Source organism: Temnothorax americanus, unplaced genomic scaffold (genome assembly GCF_048541705.1).
Source record: "Temnothorax americanus isolate GAGA-0224 unplaced genomic scaffold, ASM4854170v1 Scaffold85, whole genome shotgun sequence".
Classification (NCBI taxonomy): domain Eukaryota; kingdom Metazoa; phylum Arthropoda; class Insecta; order Hymenoptera; family Formicidae; genus Temnothorax; species Temnothorax americanus.
The window spans coordinates 63,734-84,003 of record NW_027509808.1 but is presented as its reverse complement, the minus strand read 5'-3'; the positions used below and the strand labels follow the sequence as shown (position 1 = coordinate 84,003).

Sequence of the window (20,270 nt, the reverse complement as noted above, 5' to 3'; positions counted from 1 at the left end):
AAGCACTACAAGCACGCCCGTGAGTTGCGATCAGTTGCGATTCGCGAATTTGATGTTATACTTACTGTCGAACTCACGGGCGCGCTTGTTGATAAATTCGGAACCGAATTTGAAGTCTCAGTAAATATTTGGTCAAATGTTATTTCTCTTTCTTCTGTAGCTTTCCGATTTCTGTAGCCTTTCACACTTGATATCTCTGATGTTGCCGAAAGTTAATCGAATGAAACTCTCAAATCCAAAAGTTAGAGTAAGATTGATTCGAAATTATATGATGACATTTTTTGAGATTATTTATATTAACAGTATCCTCTCTTGTTATTTCTTCCACTCTCTCTCTCTCTCTCTCTCTCTCTCTCTCTCTCTGTTTATGATTCTGAAATACTTTCGTTAAGGAATAATCAATTTGGAATTAATTAAAGAAGTTTAATGGTTTGATTCGACTAATGTGAAGTATCGGTCAGTGTGAAGTATTGACTATTTAATATGAACGTGGTAAAGAAAATAATACATGCTTGTGAGATTATGAGCACAACTTAAAATATTGAATCTTAAATTCTCTGAAATTCTCCTTTTAACAAAGGTGATTAATTACATCTCAGAAGTTATTATTTATCACCAATATACCAATAATTGAAGTCTAGTAAGAGAAAAAATCCCCAAATAATTAAATGTTTAATCGGGAAATCAATCATTTATATAGCGTTTTTCGTTTATAAAAAAAATGAAAAGAATTCTAGTATCGGAGCTAAGATTTAATATTATTATTGCGATACTATTTCAATTGCGCAGTTACTTATTGACTATCCCTTATAGAAACAAAACTTCAATGTTTTGTGTTTTAAAAAGTAAAAGCTCGAATTATTTCAAAAATTAAAAAGATCTGAAAAATACTTAATTCGCGCGACTTTAAGTCACCCGTACATTTGGCGAGATATTATTAAGCACGCTTATGATCGCACGTGGCTTACGCATCTCGCGTGATAGCCACGTCAATCCATTCATTCTCAGTACTCACGTATCTACACGCACGTGTGGAGACACAAATAAATACGTTGATATCACATGGAACACATGGTTCATCATCGGTCAAACGAAACCTATTAACTGTTCGATTTTTTCATTGTGACTCGTTTTATCTTTGACTCCGACTTTTTGTTGCATGTGTTATCTTAAATTTAAAAAATATATTAACGTCATTTCATACCGACGTTTACGTCACAAAGGAAAACTCTCACTATATAGGAACATATACGCACAAATGTGTATAAACAGATTAAAAAATCGTCCGACTAAAACAATAATTTCGTTTTGTCAATAACTTCGTCATGTTTAATTATTAACACATATAATTATAATGAATTTAAGTTTATTAATTTAATCATAAATTGTAAAAATAAGTAAATAAATAATAAATTAATAAAATCGTAATTCTAAATAAATGTTTTAAATCAACTGACTGGTCCGCTCTTGAAATAAGAGAAATATGCAATCAAAGTGAACGAAAATGCACAATACTTTTGTATGTAAGGCGTAAACATATGATACAATGTATATATACATATATGTACACGTATATATACATATGCATATACAGAGAAGCAATAAAGTAACATCCGTCTCTACAGACTATATAAGCTGAATGGAGTTTGATTAAAACGGCTGATGTGTGTATTTAAATTTAGATCATTGCAATTGCCCAATCCTCCCTTCCCCTTTAGTAAAGACCAATCTTATAGCGTTTTTTCTTGGCTGCACTATTGCCCACTAGTGCAACACTAGTGCAACATTAATGCAACGCTATTGGGTAGTGCAGGGCAGTGCAGGGCGATAGTGCAGCCAAGAAAAAACGCTACTAGTCCTTCGAGTACGTTCGATTGGATCGAATCGCAGTTCGTAAAATTCGATAAAATACAAAATATAATTCAACAATATAACGTAAATTATGTACAAATGGTTCCATTGTTCGTTCCAATGTAAGTGCAGTAAAATATTTGTCAAGTTTATACAGTAATTATTAAATATATATTAATATTACAAATGTAGAAAAATTGTAAAAAAATAAATTATATAATCCTACGGCACACAACGTAAAGGGATTTCGCGAACTGTGTGGAGAATTGACACACGATTAATAATGTCAAACATATTCAAAACCCTCTGTAAGGCTGATCGTTCGAAAGGGTGAACGTTTGATCCGCTGACCCATCTCATTAAAATCTTTAATTTATTAATAGAACTATATGAATATATATATATATATATATATATGATATATGCTACAAATTTAGATGAATAACCCTTTTATAAGCGAGACTTTATTCCAATAGCAATTACAATAGAACTGATACACACGTGACACTTAACTAATATTAAATATAATTGCTAACATTAATATGACAAAAATATTGTGTAATATTATAAAAAATAATTAAACGTATAGTTGCATGTTGTTGTACAATGTGCCATAAATAATATTAAAGAAATTACACATTTTCTAAAATTTTTAAGATACAAATAAAATAAAAAACGTAATTAATACGATATATTTTCTTTAACAAAATTTTTTATTTTTGATGATCCCAATTTGATAATTTTTATTATGAAATATGTAATTTAAATATTAGTGTAAAAGTCACTTGTGCTGACGTAATATAATTTACAATACATTTTAGTGTTTCTACAATCGTTCTCATCAGAAAATATATAAATCTATATAATAAAAAATAAGTGATAAAATTATTACTCAGGCAGGAGATCATCTCCGAGTTCTTCGTCTCCAAAATCGTCATCTCGTTTTCCAGCTGCTGTCATAGGACGAGTAGGAAGAGGTCCTATAGGATCTACATAATTCATACCTAAAAGTAATTGGAAATTTTCATGACTTTAAGAACTTTAATGAATAAATGAATAACATATATTCAAACAGTTATATAATCACTAGACAAAGATATTAATATGCAAATATGATACAAATATTCTAGCAATATCCTTAGATTCACAACTCCGATCAGTGATATGTAATGATCTACCGAGTGTATTAAGTGATAAAGAGAGAACAAGAATAGACTAGTCAAAGCGACCGCAGTCATCCATCATTTATTCAATCCATTAGAGTGGCTCGCGCACCACTTGTACATCACTTTTGCTGATGTTTGCTTTCAATGGAAACGTGTAATCGTACTAAAATTACTAACTAAATAACCACTAAATTTTCCACAAAATTCATGTAATATTAAAATCATATGGCAAAAGTTTCTACTACAGTTAAAAGAGTTAAAAATATACAAAACGCAGAAATAAAATCATAAGATAAAATATGTATAATTGCCAAGACTTAATATTTATTCAATAGAGATTATTAGAGTAAATCAGTAAAACAATTGATATATGAGAAATGATTTAATTTCACAAAAATTTTCATATATAATTGTACCTTGATAATCATTTCGGCCTGAAATTGGTCGTCGATCCGGACTTGGTCTATGATCTGACATTACACTCAATCCTGAACCAGCTCGCGATGATGTTCCACTATTACTCTTTCTAGAACCTGTAAACAAAAGATATTAAAGGTTAATTAAAATTTGAAAGAAATAATTTATATTATCGTACACATTACTCAACATAAACATTAATAATTGACGAAAATTAGCAACTGAAGTGTTCAATTCAAATTTATTGAATCTCAATGTGTGTACCAATTATTACAAAACGTTACTTAATTATTACTTTCAAATATTGGTCATTATTAAAACATATACCTGTTGTGCCTGGTCTTGCTGAACCTTGTCTCTCTTTCAGTTCTTTAGCTTTCTCGGCTTTTTTTAATTCAACTGCATACATTTGTGCTTCTTTTAAACCCAGATCGCTACACAGCCTGATTAAAAATTTTAGACATTCTATGTTATCCGGAAATTTATTATAGATATCTTGATACTCAGTGAGAGCTTTATGAAATTGTCCAGTGCGTCTTAAACACGCGGCGACTAATAATCTCCATCTTGGTTCATCTGGCGCAAGCTCTACTGCTTTTTCAAAATATGTCAATGCTTTCTCAGCAACCTTAAAAGAAAAGTAGTAGAGAGAAAAATATATATAATATCTTAACTTCATCACACATCAAAAACAATGTATTATCAAGAACATGTTGTTAATAACAAAAGTTGTACCTGCATTGATATGAAATAGGACCCAATCCAGTCTATCACTTCAAAATTAGCGGGATAAAATCTGTGGGACTATAACAAAAAATAATATATAGTTAATAAATACATATCACAAAATATTAACATACGATTATAAGCAACTTAAAGATTTAGTTAATAAGATGAAATAAAAAACACTCACGTCATTATAAAATTGAAATGCCTGCTGCTTGTCTCCTATCGAATCATACATTTCTCCCAATTTTTGTAAAACACCTGGGTCAGATGGTATTATACCTAACAATTGATTATACCTGTTTGAAATAAAATTCAAATTAAAAAATATTTATACAAATATCAGAATTTAATTATATAAAATTAAAGAAATAAAGTATAATATATATAATTAAAGTTAAAATTAAAATACCATTCAGATGCTTGATCAATATCGTTTATCAATTGATATAGATGACCAATTTGAAATAATGTTTGTGGATCATGTCTGATGATATTACGAATTTTCCAAAAACATTCTAAGGCCTCTTCATACATATTTTCTTTTTTATAAACTAAACCTATACGTAAAAAACATATCAACATTAATAAAATAATATATGCATTAAGAAGTTATATAAAATAAAAATTGAAAAATATATATAGCGCAAAAAAGGATAATTAATATTGAAAAATTATTACCTAAATTGTACAGTGCTTGTACATGACTAGCATCTGTCTCTAACGCACATAATAACAGCTCCCTAGCAACATTCAGTTCATCTTTTTTGATTGCACAAGCGGATAAATTAACGTAGGCCGCTGCATTGTAAGCATCGGCGTTACGAGCAGCTTCACCATACTTTTCTGCTTGATCATAATCTCCTTGCTAAAGAATTTTCTGCTTAGATGCAAGAAACAAACCAATATCTGCAGATATCTATAAATATTACTCACGAGATAGTAAATGAACGAAAGCATAGTTGCTGCCGCACTATTAGCTTTGGTGTCACGATTTTCAAACATTTTTAACGTATCTATAGCTAGTTGTGTTTCTCGATTGTGCAAAAATACCATAGCTTTGTTTATTTCTAAATCAGCAGCTAGAACACCAAATGCCGAGGACTTGATGGCATCAACACACCTAAAAATAGTTACGTCAATTTTTATCAAGAAACATCATAGATTTAAAATGTAATGTAATTCTTTAAACATTATAAGTGTTTAAAGTATACCAAGCAAATCCAGATGTAAGTGTATCCTCAATAACAGGCGCTATAAGCTTTGCCGCGCAAAGTATAGTTTTCTCAGCTTCCAACTTCATTTCTTTCTCTAATTTTGACAAATCGTCATTCTTTATAACTTCACTTAGTATATTAGATTCAGCATCATCCTATATATAAATAACAAAATATAAGTCATGGTAGCATAGCTTAATGTTTAATTCATGATCTATACATGTGAACAAAAAGTTATATCTAAATAAAAATATTCACAAATAACGAAATAACCATCATTTAATATTTACATATACAATACATATAACAAATAAAATATACCTGACAGAAATAAAAAAAGAGATGAGAAATCCGTGTGAATTACTTGATGAAAAGAGGCAATTGCTATATAAATATACTATTGTAATATGTGCACCTTTATGTGAATTATAAGACACACTGTGATATATAGCAGTGCAGGTGTTGAAAACTCTTTAAGAGATATATAGCTTTAACAAACACAGTATAATCGTGCCAAACTCACGGGATTTATGCTATACTTGTCCTCCTGATCTACATTAAGTTGTACTTCTAGTAACTCTAAGAAAGCTCTTTTCATCTTATCACGATGAGACAACGCAAAATGACATAAAACAGCGTGCAAACCCGCTTTAAACTCAGATCTCTCTCTCATCACCCATTCAAAACTATTAGCTGCTTCTTCTAACCGACCCATTTGCACAAATAACATTCCCATGTTATGCATAATCTTTATTCTGCGAAATATTTGCCAGGTTAATTGTTATTAGCAACGGCACAATCGTTCTTCGACAGTTCTCCATTGTACAAATTGACAGATGTATAGATGTATTCACCTTAGATCCTTGTGAGCTGTCGGGGCTTGATCAAACGCCATTCTATACATTTTTATAGCCTGAGAGAGTTGTCCCATTTTTACATAAATATTACCCATATTTACTTTGAGTCGGGCGCTATTGCTAAACATCCTGTTCCTTGTTATAGCCTGATAAGTTGCTATAGCCTCCGTATACATTTCGTTGTTCGTGTATTGAACTGCTAAGTTGAATAGTACCTGTGGAAAATAAATTGTAACTTTTGATCCGATTTCTGAATTGACATTCATTGTTCCTTTGCTTGCGTTTCAACAACAAATTGCCAGACGCGAGTAATTAAAATACACGATATTCTGTCTCAATCATAATGAATGTAGCATTATGTAATTATAATTCTATAATTATAATTTTACATAATATATGAGTATATGTGCGAGTTCTTTGTACGATTAATCGTATCATTCCATGTATCATAAAGATAAATTACATATCTAATGTAAAAATTCAATGACTGCAACGATCAAGAATCTTAAATAAAATGTTATAAAAATTAAAAGATTCAGAAATAATAATTAACAATAGCAAATTTAGTATTGTTATTATTAAAAGAATAAGAATTATTTAAAAAAAGAAAAATTTTAACGTTTTGACAAATCCCAGATAGTACGATAATACCGTTTGTGAGACAGGGTCTTACTTTCGCATATTCGGCAATTCGTTATTAAGATGTAAACGACAGAAGGAATAACAAGCGTAAAAATTAGGCCCAAGGTTCAATTAAATCGGACCATTGGTACAAAGAATTACAATATAAGAGATTATAATGATTCAATGAACTTACAGCAAACGTTAAGTCTATATTGTGATTATCACTCAGACCAGCTTGTTCTTGCAAACGTATAAGTGCCCTTTCCCTCGAGGAAGCTTCGCGCGCGCGTTCCAAGGCGACCTTCATATTATTTTCCGAGGCTGCCTGTGCAGTAGTTTCGATCAAACTCATTATTTTTCTTTCCGTTGTTCTTATCTTCTCCTCTGGTCTTAAAGAGAAAAAAATCATAAAAATATATTTCAATATAGCACTTCTAATATTATATACACGTAATAAAAATGTAAATATGCCTTACGTGTCTTCTTTGCTGGTTTCCAATGCAGGCGCGGGAACTTTAGAACTGGTCCCCATGTTAAGAGGATCAAAAGCCTCTCGGCTGCTGGTATATCCCGCACTTCTCACCGCTGTCATAGGTCTAAGCCCACTGGTCATAGGTTGCATTGATAAAGTAGTGCCACTTCTTTGAAACTAGAAAAATAAAAGCCCAAAATTGAGTACTACATTCAGAATATGTCATACAAAATCAAGCGTGTAATATCATAAAATTCTGAAAGTATAGCAAGATATATAAAATATCTTGCTCAATGATAGATTCTTTATCTAGTAGTTTGAAATTAATTTTTCTTTAATTTTTCACACAACAAATCTCTATAAGAAAGATTTGATCTAAAATGAATTACAAAATATGATGGTGTTGTCAATGCACACCTATAAAACCCATTTTATGAAACATTCTTTATCGCGCTAAGAAAAAATTGATTCTAAATTCACAGAAACTGCGTTGTTTACATCCTACTTTATATTTGTTTGTTACATATCCTACTACATGTACCTATATATAAACTCTGGATAACTTACTCGACTTGCCGTTCCAAAACGCATCGCGGTTCCTGGTGTTTTTGGAGTAAACTGTCAAATATGAAACACAATATACGTATAGCAAGAAAAGGAATAAGTATTTAATTGCAATTTAGTAATAAATATTGTGTTATGCAGTAGAAAATGTTGGATATAGGAGTTTCAGCAATACCAGAAATGTAATAACTAATCATTATACTCACTATTGATCTTCTTCCATAACTTGTCTCGATAACTTCCTGAAATAACTCATCCTCTTCGAGATCCTTAATATTATACACCGATGGGTAATCATTATATCCTGCATAAATGTCATCCTCAACTCTTGCGGAAGACATAGCCAAAAAATTTACGGTATTTCGTATAATTGTGCTTCTTCTTTTGGGCACAATACCCTTAATTATAGGTTAAACAATCGATTTATACACTGTGATTATTTTATGTATATTTCCATAAACACAATTTAAATTGATAAATTAAATGGAAAAACTATTTTGGAAAATATACTCCAAATTGTATGAAGCGTGAGGAGAACAATAGCTGACAGCTGATACCATGAAATATGAATGCAGTATAGAGGAGTTTCAGGATAAGAGAGCTATACTGTTTCTCTCACTAAGTACTCTAACGCCCTCTCGGTATATACTGTAATGAAGTAAAATACTATGAAATGTCTAAGCGCGAAAATATTTGCCAGTATGTACAATTCAGTGGACACAAAATTAAATGTATTAAATTATTTCTTAACATAATTTTATTTAAGTACTATCAATTGTTAGAGAGTGTGTTATATTGAATATACATGAAATGTATATATATAAAATAAAAAATAGTTCATCACATAGTAGTAGTAGTAAGAAAATTAAGAATAAAAAAAAGAAATTAAGAATAACGAAATCACAAAATAACTACTAAAGATAAAAATAGAAAATTAATAATAAAAAAGCCAAAGAAATTAAAAATAAGAAAACAACATAGTTAAAAAAAGTAAAGCGGAATAAAAGAAATGTTAAGAATAGAAAATTTAAAGAAGATTTAAGCGCCGCAATCAAACTGACAATTGTACTGACACAACACATTCTTTCCTTTCCTTGCTAATAAATCTGCAAGACAAGAGCACGAAATACGATGAAATGGTCTCGTTTATGGAAAATTTTGTAAGCAAAACGAATAATATTTGGGGAACAAGCAACAGTGCTGCGAGAACGATCGCGAAGAAATTTTTACGAACGATACAATTTCACGTTAATTTTTTGCAAAAAGTAAAATTTATAACAAATAAAGGAGGACACGTGCAAATAAATTTGAAACATTTGCGACGAATTAATTACGCGAACGAGAGAAATACGTGCATGTTTTTTAACGAAAAACGGAATTGTATTCGTGGACGCACATTTATTAAGCTTATTGTTCGCACTCTCGATGTTCATACGCATCTTGAAGCAATTGCTCGCTTTCTCGTTCGCGATCGTGTGCGATCGCGACAAGTAAATTGAGAATGCCGGATGCGCGACCGTTCTCCTCAATCATTAAATTGATCATTAATTCCCGCACTTAACGAAAATTGCATCTCTCCGCGTGATCACTTATTTACAGAGTAGGAATCGAAACGGCAGGGGACGCGAATTTCGAGGTTATTGTTTCACTGTGACACGCGGAACAACGATTCTATTAAGATTCGGGTATATCGCACTTCAAAACATTTATTTCTCACAATTCACTCACCGATCACGGCACACTACAGCTGAAACTCCGCTAAATCACAGCCGGGAGGGATTACGTGCGGCGTCGTCGGCGATCCAGCACGGCATTCGGCGTTCATTTCGCCCAGCGACGATATCCCACTCGTTTCAGTCGACACAAGAAGGAACGGAATATTCGATGTACGTTCACTTTGCAACACTCCACAACCGGATTTCTTCTTCTTCTCATTCACGAGAAAGGAATTGCAGAAATCACACGAACGACAACGTCTCGCAACGCTCGGACCGACCGACCGGCGACCGGCGAAGAGATGCCAATTTCGAACCTCTGCATGCAGCCAGCACGTGTGGAGGGGATAGCTCGGCCGACTTCGGACGATTGGAAGAGCGCAGACATACATATCTGCCGTCTCTTTCTTCCCCGAGCGGCTCGAGCTGTAGCTATAGACCGGAAATAAGTTGGCGCTGCAAGTTCATATTTTTTAATTTACTATAGCTCAAACGATTGCTCCCTAATTGCTCCCTTAGAATCGACGATTGCTCCCCTTTTAAGATTATTATTTTTTGAGATATTTAATAAAAACGAAAAATTTCTAATTTTTATTGAAAAACATATTTATAATAACTCTATGCAACTTTATAGGGCATAGAACGATTGCTCTTTCATTGCTCCTTATTGATCCATCATAATTTTAATGATTTATTGCATTTTTATTGAAAAAATAACAAATTAATCATTTCAGTATCGGCCGCCTATTGTAACTATGGCTCGGCAGCGCATGCGCATGCTACCATAACTATGCGCACGCGCATGCTACCATAACTATGCGCACGCGCGATGGTATCTGTTAGAGCTTTTACGGATACCATAGCGCATGCGCGTATGGCTTCTGCTTTCTGCTCATGGCTCCTGCAATTTTATGTGCTTCCATCTTAACTATTTCTTGCTTCGCTCTATTGGGATTTTTAATCGCTCCATTCGTATAATTAATTTTGTATGATATTTTAGCAGAGAACTGTTTATTTTCTTGGAAAAATACATTTCTCACAGTCTTCTGCAAGTATATCCAACATAAAACGATTGCTCCTTAATTGCCCATCTGTCAGCATTGTGCATGAGCCCTTATTGACGTTAGGCTTAGTTTCCACGCGTCGCGTCATCTGTCGTTAAAGCTTCTTGCACAATGCCAGGCAACGGGCAATAGGAACAGGGCATAGAAATTAGAAATCATGTATAAATGCAGAATAATAAACAGTGACACAGGCAATAGACACAGAGTTTCCGTCACGTTGGAAATTCTGTGCCTATTGCCTGTTGCCAATCAATCATAACATTCGAACTTTTTAGGTTGTAATTAACGATTTTTTTGTTATTTTGTGTTCTTATTGCCTGTTGCCTGGCATTGTGCAAGGGGCTTAACTCTACGCTCTATTATGCTGCGTTTCCACTATACGCGTCGCGCGTCGCGTCATGACCAATTCCAATCGAGTATTGTGTAATCCGTAGATTACAAACTCGAATGAGATTGATATCTTAAGCGTATGCTTTACATTGTTAAAGAATTTTATGTGTGAAAGCCTTAACACTTTAGTCTATCCTGCCAGATTTTCTTTTTTGTTTAGAGAATGAGATTGTTATATAGTGTGTGCAGCAGTCTCTCTATAAGGAAAAATAGAAACTCCAAAATATGGTCCAGACAAAGGACACGCGCGTAACGTGTTAAAACATGTCTGATCCTGTTCAAGGACGGCAACAAACAACGCGTAAAGAGCTGCGCAATAAAAAAAATAGAGGACAGGGAACGGTTTAATATTAACATATGTATAGAATGTTAAATGAAGCTTCATCACCGTTCCTTAGCACTATTTTTCTGTTCGTCTATTCTGTGTTAATAAATTACTTATGTTAATCAATTTCATATATCAATAATATTGAACTGTTAGGGGCGCATCACAATACAAGCAATAGAAATAGGGAATAGGAACAGAATGCATTGATACACGGCTTCCGATAGGTTGAAAATTTATAGCTTTGTGTTTTGCATTATGTTTACGCCTGAACGGTATCAACCAATCAAAATTTTTTATGAGTGCGTTTCACTTAACGTCCGCAACGTTCTTAAAGGCCTTTGCACGTAACAAAGTTTTAGTCATCATCGTAAGGCTGTAAACAATTAATAGACCAATCACAGTCGATTATTCTCCTCGCGCTTGAAGAATAATTGAGTGTGATTGGTCTTATTTTCTTACGGCCTTACGATTAAAATTAAAACTTTGTTACGTGCAATGGCCTTAAAGCGAGAAACACAGACTTTTGCATAACGCATAATACGTAAGCATAAAAAAAAACGGATTAATCTATTTCATTATGCACATACATATAGACCAATCAATTCTTTTATGCTTATGTTTATGGGCTCATGCAAGTTTGTGTGGATATAGCTTAAAACCTTGGTCCACGATGCTAGAACTGCGTTCGGTTTCGGTTTAAGCCAATGAAACTGCTGCTTTTCTGTAAGAGCTGCAAGTTGATTGGCTTAAACCAAAACTCGGACGCAGTTCTAACAATGTGGACACAAGGCTTAAGTGCCCATTTACAATAGGGTGTTTTAAGCCCTAAGCCCTAAGAAATTGACCAATCACAGTCAATTTATTCTCCTTAAATTCAATTGTGATTAAACAATTTCTTAAGGCTTAGGGTGCCTCCCCATGCAAGACGGAATCGCGGAAAACGAAATCTCGGAATCATTCTGATTGGTTAGTCCCATGAGGCTAACCAATAGCCTTATGAGATTAACCAATCAGAATGATTCCGAGATTCCGTTTTCCGCGATTCCGTCTTGCATGGGGAGGCACCCTTAGAGCTTAAAACACCTATTGTAGTCATTGTAGATGGGCACTAAGGCCGAGTTTTCACTGAGCGCGTCACGCGTCGCGTCATCACAAGTTAGCCAATCAACACATCCTATTTTATTACATTACTTGTGACGGGATCAAAATGGGATGTATTGATTGGTCGCGACGGATAAGGCCCGGTCTACAATGGATGTCGGAAGTCGGAGTCGTAAGAAATTGACCGATCAATTGACCATTCATTATTTTTCGACCGCAAGGAGAATAATAGATTGTGATTGGTCAATTTCTTACGACTCCGACTTCCGACATCCATTGTAGACCGGGCCTAACGCGACCAATCAAAACATCTTAGTTTATTACATTATTTGTAATGGGTTGTTTAGATTGGTTAAGCCCCTTCCACAATGCCAGACAACAGGCAATAGGAACAGGAAATAACTAAAAAAATTGTTAATTACAACCTAAAAAGTTCGAATGCTATGATTGGTTGGCAACAGGCAATAGGCACAGAATTTCCAACGTGACTGAAATTCTGTGTCTATTGATTGTCACTGTTTATTTTGCATTTATACATGATTTCTAATTTCTATGCCCTGTTCCTATTGCCCGTTGCCTGGCATTGTGCAAGAGGCTTTAACGACAGATGACGCGACGCGTGGAAACTAAGCCTAACGTCAATAAGGGCTCAGGGTGCCATTACATGGAGCGCGGAAACGCGGAAACGCGGAAGCGCGGAAGACAAAATTTACTAGATTTCCGTCGATCCGTTCCGTCTGTTTTGAATGCCTTATGCACAATGCTGACAGATGGGCAATTAAGGAGCAATCGTTTTATGTTGGATATACTTGCAGAAGACTGTGAGAAATGTATTTTTCCAAGAAAATAAACAGTTCTCTGCTAAAATATCATACAAAATTAATTATACGAATGGAGCGATTAAAAATCCCAATAGAGCGAAGCAAGAAATAGTTAAGATGGAAGCACATAAAATTGCAGGAGCCATGAGCAGAAAGCAGAAGCCATACGCGCATGCGCTATGGTATCCGTAAAAGCTCTAACAGATACCATCGCGCGTGCGCATAGTTATGGTAGCATGCGCGTGCGCATAGTTATGGTAGCATGCGCATGCGCTGCCGAGCCATAGTTACAATAGGCGGCCGATACTGAAATGATTAATTTGTTATTTTTTCAATAAAAATGCAATAAATCATTAAAATTATGATGGATCAATAAGGAGCAATGAAAGAGCAATCGTTCTATGCCCTATAAAGTTGCATAGAGTTATTATAAATATGTTTTTCAATAAAAATTAGAAATTTTTCGTTTTTATTAAATATCTCAAAAAATAATAATCTTAAAAGGGGAGCAATCGTCGATTCTGAGGGAGCAATTAGGGAGCAATCGTTTGAGCTATAGTAAATTAAAAAATATGAACTTGCAGCGCCAACTTATTTCCGGTTAGCTATAGCTAACGCCAGCCGCGAGAATACGTTACCGACGTATCATCTCTTCAGATGATAATACCATATTATGAGATACATATTAATGATGATAATACAGATGATAATAAAATATCCCTTCTCATCCTAGGCGCGGGACACTATCGTGTCTCTTAATTATTGTACAAAAAGCATAAAGTTAATTAAAATTAAAAAAATTGTTAGTAAAATTTATTAATTAAATAAATTAGTAAAATTGTAATTTATTCTGTAAATAAAATATAAATTAAGTAAAGAAATAAACAGAACAAACGTAAATAATTGAAATCCACTCTTGGCCAATATGTACGCGTTTTTTATAAAAAAACATTATTAATTTAGTTATTAATTTAGAAAATAAATTATTATTAACATAATAAGAAAAGTAAAATTAAATTAAATTTATATTATTTGTTTTGGAAAAATTATTTTGATTGTTTAATTGTTACTTTGCTAATGTATAATAAATACATGTAATAACGTAAAAGGAAAAATTATTTTTGCAACAATATGATACATTTTATGGTATATTTTTGTCCTAAATAAATGGGCAACGTACATATTGTTGCTCAACGGAAACCGCGAGAAGGTGGTGGTCTCTTCCGTCAAGAGGAAATGTAAAAATTGTTTTACTTTAATATTAAAGAAAACAATTTTTTACATTTCCTGCAAGTGCAGATAGGAGAGAGAGAGAGAGAGAGAGAGAGAGATGCAGATAGAGAGAGAGAGGATGAGAGAGAGGAGAGAGAGGAGAGAGATAGAGAGAGAGAGAGAGAGAGAGAGAGAGAGAGAGAGAGAGAGAGAGAGAGAGAGAGAGAGAGAGAGAGAGAGAAAGAATAGAAGATAGAAAGCAGGTAGAAAGGATTGGTATAAAATAGATATAAAAGGATAGAGAAGAATATAAAGGATAAACATAGAAAAAGATAAGACATTAAAAGAGTATTAGTTTTAAGGTCACTTTACACAATTTACAATTCACGACAGAATTTGTGACAAAATTGTATGTACACAATATAAAAAAAAACATTTAAAAAATTAAAAGTAAATGTAACACACACACACACACACACACACACACACACACACACACACACACACACACACACACACACACACACACACACACACACACACACACACACACACACACACACACACACACACACACACACACACACACACACACACACACACACACACACACACACACATATATATATATATATATATGCATAGATATATTTATAACTCATTAAATGTTCTCTATATTACACAATACATAATATTACAAATAGAATTATGTAATTCTTCTGTCGTGAATTATAGATTGACTAAAGTGGCCTTTACACACTAGAAATACCAATAATTTTTTACTATTTTGATTTTTAAAACTAATATTCCATTGATTATGTTAAAGACCCAATAAATAGAATAATTTTTTTCATTATAATAAAGAATTCTATTTTTACTATAAAAAGGAGAATATTAAATTTAAAAATAGAAACTAATTATTGGTATTTCTAGTGTGAAATCGAAAAAAAGTGAACATGCTTTACTTAATATAATATTTAAAATAATATATTTATAGTAAAAGTATTTCTGAAAACATCTGAACTATTATGACAACTGCAGCCAATTTTCGAATTTAACACAAGAAGTATGTTATAATAAAATATATATAAATAACTTCTTTCATAATTTTTTATATAGTAGGCATAAAATAGGGAATGGTTTTCGACTTTGTCTAGGAAAATATTCTATTTAAAGAATGTCTAGTTAATTCTATTTAAGAGTACAATTTTGTGAGCAAAATAATGTAAAGCAATTAAATAAATAATAGTGCCGAGAGTTGTGGGTTATTTGCACGCTTTACTCTGCTTACTCCGGAGTGACAGAACTGAAGAAGAAGAAGAAAACAATTTGTGCTCTTCATCTATGGCATTTCAAGAATTTTTGTGCATTTCAAGAATTTTTGTGCATTTCAAGAAATTGTATTTTGAAGAGAATTTAGTCTTTATTCTCAATTTGAAAAAGTATGAACCAACGCTTGATCATCATTGGATGTTGCACAAGAATGGATTCAGTCAATTCAAGACTGAGTAACAGTGGATGCAAGATATTAATATGCAAATGCAGATACATATACATGTACAAAATCTGATCAAATGGTACTTCTTTCTTACAAAAATTAAAAAATCAATAAAATATAAAGTTATCTTTAAAATTGCTTTAGTATGTGGATAAAAAAAATGTAGAAAATGTGAAAATGATGAATATAGAAAAATTTATAAATGTGTATTTAAAGGAAAAAGAAAATACATTATTAAATAATTGCAATAAGTTTTTGCAATAAAAATGTAATGTATTACAACATAAATATTTATTACAATATATTTTACACAATGTAATTAATAAAAAAATTATAAAAAATAGTCATTGATAAGGAGGACAAACTATTATTTGACGAGATACTTGACGCACATTGAATGTATGGACGTATTGTATGTATTTCATATTAGTTTTTCAGGATATTAAAAAGGGCAAAAATGAAAGTTTTGTCCTTTACAATGGTTTTTTTAATTGCTTTACATTATTTTGCTCACAAAATTGTACTCTTAAATAGAATTAACTAGACATTCTTTAAATAGAATATTTTCCTAGACAAAGTCGAAAACCATTCCCTATTTTATGCCTACTATATAAAAAATTATGAAAGAAGTTATTTATATATATTTTATTATAACATACTTCTTGTGTTAAATTCGAAAATTGGCTGCAGTTGTCATAATAGTTCAGATGTTTTCAGAAATACTTTTACTATAAATATATTATTTTAAATATTATATTAAGTAAAGCATGTTCACTTTTTTTCGATTTCACACTAGAAATACCAATAATTAGTTTCTATTTTTAAATTTAATATTCTCCTTTTTATAGTAAAAATAGAATTCTTTATATTATAATGAAAAAAATTATTCTATTTATTGGGTCTTTAACATAATCAATGGAATATTAGTTTTAAAAATCAAAATAGTAAAAAATTATTGGTATTTCTAGTGTGTAAAGGCCACTTTAGTCAATCTATAATTCACGACAGAAGAATTACATAATTCTATTTGTAATATTATGTAGTGTGTAATATAGAGAACATTTAATGAGTTATAAATATATCTATGCATATATATATATATATATATGTGTGTGTGTGTGTGTGTGTGTGTGTGTGTGTGTGTGTGTGTGTGTGTGTGTGTGTGTGTGTGTGTGTGTGTGTGTGTGTGTGTGTGTGTGTGTGTGTGTGTGTGTGTGTGTGTGTGTGTGTGTGTGTGTGTGTGTGTGTGTGTGTGTGTGTGTGTGTGTGTGTGTGTTACATTTACTTTTAATTTTTTAAATGTTTTTTTTATATTGTACATACAATTTTGTCACAAATTCTGTCGTGAATTGTAAATTGTGTAAAGTGACCTTAAAACTAATACTCTTTTAATGTCTTATCTTTTTCTATGTTTATCCTTTATATTCTTCTCTATCCTTTTATATCTATTTTATACCAATCCTTTCTACCTGCTTTCTATCTTCTATTCTCTCTCTCTCTCTCTCTCTCTCTCTCTCTCTCTCTCTCTCTCTCTCTCTCTCTCTCTCTCTCTCTCTCTCTCTCTCTCTCTCTCTCTCTCTCTCTCTCCTATCTGCACTTGCAGGAAATGTAAAAAATTGTTTTCTTTAATATTAAAGTAAAACAATTTTTACATTTCCTCTTGACGGAAGAGACCACCACCTTCTCGCGGTTTCCGTTGAGCAACAATATGTACGTTGCCCATTTATTTAGGACAAAAATATACCATAAAATGTATCATATTGTTGCAAAAATAATTTTTCCTTTTACGTTATTACATGTATTTATTATACATTAGCAAAGTAACAATTATACAATCAAAATAATTTTTCCAAAACAAATAATATAAATTTAATTTAATTTTACTTTTTTTATTATGTTAATAATAATTTATTTTCTAAATTAATAACTAAATTAATAATGTTTTTTTATAAAAAACGCGTACATATTGGCCAAGAGTGGATTTCAATTATTTACGCTTTTTCTGTTTATTTCTTTACTTAATTTATATTTTATTTACAGAATAAATTACAATTTTACTAATTTATTTAATTAATATATTTTACTAACAATTTTTTTAATTTTAATTAACTTTATGCTTTTTGTACAATAATTAAGAGACACGATAGTGTCCCGCGCCTAGGATGAGAAGGGATATTTTATTATCATCTGTATTATCATCATTAATATGTATCTCATAATATGGTATTATCATCTGAAGAGATGATACGTCGGTAACGTATTCTCGCGGCTGGCGTTAGCTATAGCTACAGCTCGAGCCGCTCGGGGAAGAAAGAGACGGCAGATATGTATGTCTGCGCTCTTCCAATCGTCCGAAGTCGGCCGAGCTATCCCCTCCACACGTGCTGGCTGCATGCAGAGGTTCGAAATTGGCATCGGGCGGCGACCGTTGAACGTATGACGTCATATGACGTATCGCCGGTATCGCCTGCCGCCTGCCGCCAGTGCCGCCGGGGAAGAGACGTCGAACGTGATTGGCTCGCGAGTCGAGCCCCCAGATCCGGCCGTGACGTTATATACATACCAGGCGGCAATGGCGACATAGGCACATGTGACGTTGGGCCCGCGCGCGCCCGCGCGCGCCGGTTTCCCTAGTGTGGGGGTCGAAGGAATGATCCAACTTCGTACTTCACACAACGTTAATATATTTTAAATAATAATACAATCTTCAGTTACTGCGTACAGCCAGGACGTAAGTCAGAACGATCAGAAAAACAAGAGAGAGCTAACTCAAGCGTTCCTAAACGCTTCGGCACCATGACCATGCGCAGCGCGCGGCTGAGGATGTAAAACCGATTGGTCAGAACTTTCGGCCAATAGCGTGGCTAGCGTTGCCACACTACCCTCCCCCTAGTGACTGAGCGGGTAGAGTGAAGGTGACGATCTTCTTCTTGGCCTTAGGTCCTTGATAGGCTCTAGGTGCACTTGGACCAGGTGTTGCTGCATCCTGGAGGTTTCCCTGTGCGTCCTGAGGCTGATCGAGTGTCGCTGGGGTTTGCAAAGCGTCATTCTCGAAATGGGCCGGTTTAATTCTGTCTATAGACACAGTAGTGGGCTGCCCCTTGACTGAGACCTTGAAAACCTTGTCATCACGCTCCAGGACCTGATAAGGGCCCTCGTAAGGAGCTTGGAGCGGTTTCCTGTTACTGTCGACTCTAATGAATACGTGGCTGCACGTGCTAAATCCTTAAACAGAAAAGCTTTCTTTTCATGATGATGAGTTGTGGGTTTTGGACGAACCGTTTGTAAATGTTCTCGTAGATGATGTACGAAACAGGCGGGGTCTGTAGGAACATCTAAGTCCAAAAAGAATTCGCCGGGGAGTGTAAGGTTTTCTCCGTAAAGCATTTCTGCAGCTGAAGCGTTGATATCCTCTTTGATGCTGGTCCGTAAACCCAGTAAAACGGTTGGCAATAGTTTGGTCCATTGTTTGCCATTATGGCACATTAAAGCTGCTTTCAGGGAACGGTGCCAGCGTTCAATAATTCCATTAGAAGCGGGGTGGTACGCCGTGGTACGGGACCTGAAACAGCCTAAAAGCTTGGTAAAGGAATCAAACATTGCAGATTCAAATTGGCTGCCTCTGTCGGAGGTGATGGTTCGAGGTGCTCCGTATCGTGCAATCCAAGTGGACCAAAAAGCGCTGACGACTTCGTCCGTTGAAATGGTTTTTAAGGGAACAGCCTCTGGCCATCTGGAGTAGCGGTCAATCATCATGAGACAGTAGTTGTATCCTTCTGAAGTTGCAAGTGGTCCGATGATGTCGACATGAACATGTCTGAAGCGTGCTAAGGGCACGGGGATATGTTGGACCTCAGAGTGTACATGTCTGGAGATCTTACTGCGTTGACACGCTAAACAGGTACGGGCCCAATCGGTGACATCTTTGGCCATGCTGGGCCATACGAAACGTTTTTGTATGTGCTTCTTAGTGGCGCGTCCGCTTGGATGTGAACAATTGTGCACCACGTCGAATATGCGGCGTCTGAGCGATTTGGGGATGTACGGACGGATTTCAGATGTTGAAACGTCACAGTAGATAACATCTTCCGAGTCGTCGACTCTTAGTCTTTTTAGTTTCAACGCGGAGTCGGATCTGAGGAGAGTCTGTAATTCTTCGTCTTCCTCTTGAGCGTTGGCGATCTCCTGCGTACTAGTTATTGTAGGTAGATCCACGGAATTGAGGCGGGACAGAGCGTCTGCGACGT

The 20,270-nt window shown here is 34.0% G+C and overlaps 1 protein-coding gene across 2 annotated transcripts; it reads right to left on the bottom strand.

The window, feature by feature from the left end:
- Window positions 1–401: 401 nt before the first annotated feature.
- Window positions 402–8,584, bottom strand: Nompb (intraflagellar transport protein 88-like protein nompB). 2 transcript variants are annotated; one of them, XM_077424519.1, is made up of 16 exons: window positions 8,101–8,584; window positions 7,898–7,948; window positions 7,335–7,507; window positions 7,052–7,247; window positions 6,232–6,449; window positions 5,901–6,132; window positions 5,375–5,532; window positions 5,097–5,283; window positions 4,842–5,028; window positions 4,573–4,720; window positions 4,348–4,459; window positions 4,170–4,238; window positions 3,762–4,062; window positions 3,434–3,550; window positions 2,744–2,855; window positions 402–1,168 (listed from the first exon to the last, which is right to left on the bottom strand). In XM_077424519.1, exons 1-16 carry the CDS (start codon window positions 8,233–8,235, stop codon window positions 1,165–1,167), a joined length of 2,400 nt encoding a protein of 799 aa, XP_077280645.1. In that variant the 5' UTR covers window positions 8,236–8,584; the 3' UTR covers window positions 402–1,164. The 2 variants fall into 2 exon arrangements, with proteins under 2 accessions (XP_077280645.1, XP_077280643.1); XM_077424517.1 differs by lacking the exon at window positions 402–1,168 and having other exon boundaries at window positions 1,199–2,855; window positions 8,101–8,582.
- Between the last annotated feature and the right edge of the window lie 11,686 nt (window positions 8,585–20,270).

Bases quoted from the DNA above. Each gene is read 5' to 3' on its own strand.
- Nompb (XM_077424519.1), bottom strand. From the start codon at position 8,235: ATGTCTTCCGCAAGAGTTGAGGATGACATTTATGCAGGATATAATGAT. The intron at 4,239-4,347 runs GTGAGTGTTTTT...TTTTTGTTATAG, and splicing joins CATTTCAATTTTATAATGAC to TCCCACAGATTTTATCCCGC. The intron at 3,551-3,761 runs GTATATGTTTTA...TTTTGTTTACAG, and splicing joins AGCAAGACCAGGCACAACAG to GTTCTAGAAAGAGTAATAGT.